Raw genomic sequence first — 1064 nt, forward strand, 5'->3', positions numbered from 1 at the left:
TGCCACGGCTGTTTGTGGGGACGGGCGGGGACGGGCACTGAGCACACAGCCACGCGGCTGGAGCTGAATCCGCACCCAGGGCGAGAACTCCCGGGGAGCTGCCATTTCCCCGACACACCTGACCGCTGAACCCCCCGGGCCTCACCTCTGCAGGACCATGGGCGTAGGCAGGGTGTTCTCGGGGGCACACTGCAAAGACACGGAGCCAAGCGCTAGAGGCAGGCCCGGACCCAGCCTGAGGTCCCGCTGCCGCCCAGGGGTAACCTCAGTCCGCCCCACCACCCAAGACCAGGACTGCCGCTGGTGCACAGCGGACAGAGACCCCCACCCTGCAGCCAGCCCTCGGCACGGAGGTGGAGACCCCGACTGCAAGGCCCACCCACGGACGTCTGAGACGCAAGTGGGGACAGGCACTGTGCAGGGACAGCGCGACGGCGGCCTGTGGGACCCAGAACCCCAGCGCGTATTTTAGCACTGCCTGGTGGCCTCACTCCTGCAGGCAGAGGGCTCAGCCCCCACCTGCTCAGGGGACACGGGGTGCCGGCGCCCCAGCTCTGCCCACTGGCACAGGGCCAGCTCTGCACGGCCCCTCCTGGCGGTGAGATTTTGGAGGCGTCCCTCAGGAGCCCCGAGGCCCTGCACATGGGGGTTCCCCCAGACTTGCTCCAAGACGGCCCACTCACCCCCTGCACCCAGGGGTGCTGCAGGACCTGGGCGGCGCTCAGCCTCTGCTTGGCGTCTCGCACCAGCAGCTTGGAGATGAGGTCTTTGGCAGCAAAGGAGATGTGGGCCCAGTCCTTGTCGGGGAACTCGTACTTGCCTTCCTGGATGCTCTCAAACAGCATGTTCTGGGGGCAGGCGCAGGCGCAGGCGGTCAGCGGCCGGCCTCGCCCCACCCGCGGCTCACTCCCAGCTCCGCAGGGCCCTGGGACCAGCTGGCAGGGGCCTCCCGGGGGTGGACGGGGCAGGCTCTGCCCGTGGGGGCCTCACCAAAGGGAGGCTCTGGGCGCCAGGGCTGCAGGGCTGCCCCCTCAGCTCCCGGCCCCGGCCCAGTGGACCTGATG

General features: G+C 69.7%; 1 protein-coding gene across 1 annotated transcript in view; it reads right to left on the reverse strand.

Annotated features, from left to right (window-relative positions):
• MKNK2 (MAPK interacting serine/threonine kinase 2) overlaps window positions 1-1064 on the reverse strand; it is a gene marked incomplete at its 5' end in the record, with an annotated part of 8526 nt that overhangs the window by 508 nt on the left and 6954 nt on the right. Inside the window, 1 exon segment of the mRNA XM_014585527.1 lies at window positions 684-848. Within this exon segment, the coding sequence (XP_014441013.1) occupies window positions 684-848 (165 nt within the window).

Source organism: Tupaia chinensis, unplaced genomic scaffold (genome assembly GCF_000334495.1).
Source record: "Tupaia chinensis unplaced genomic scaffold, TupChi_1.0 Scaffold149964_2, whole genome shotgun sequence".
NCBI classification, from domain to species: domain Eukaryota; kingdom Metazoa; phylum Chordata; class Mammalia; order Scandentia; family Tupaiidae; genus Tupaia; species Tupaia belangeri.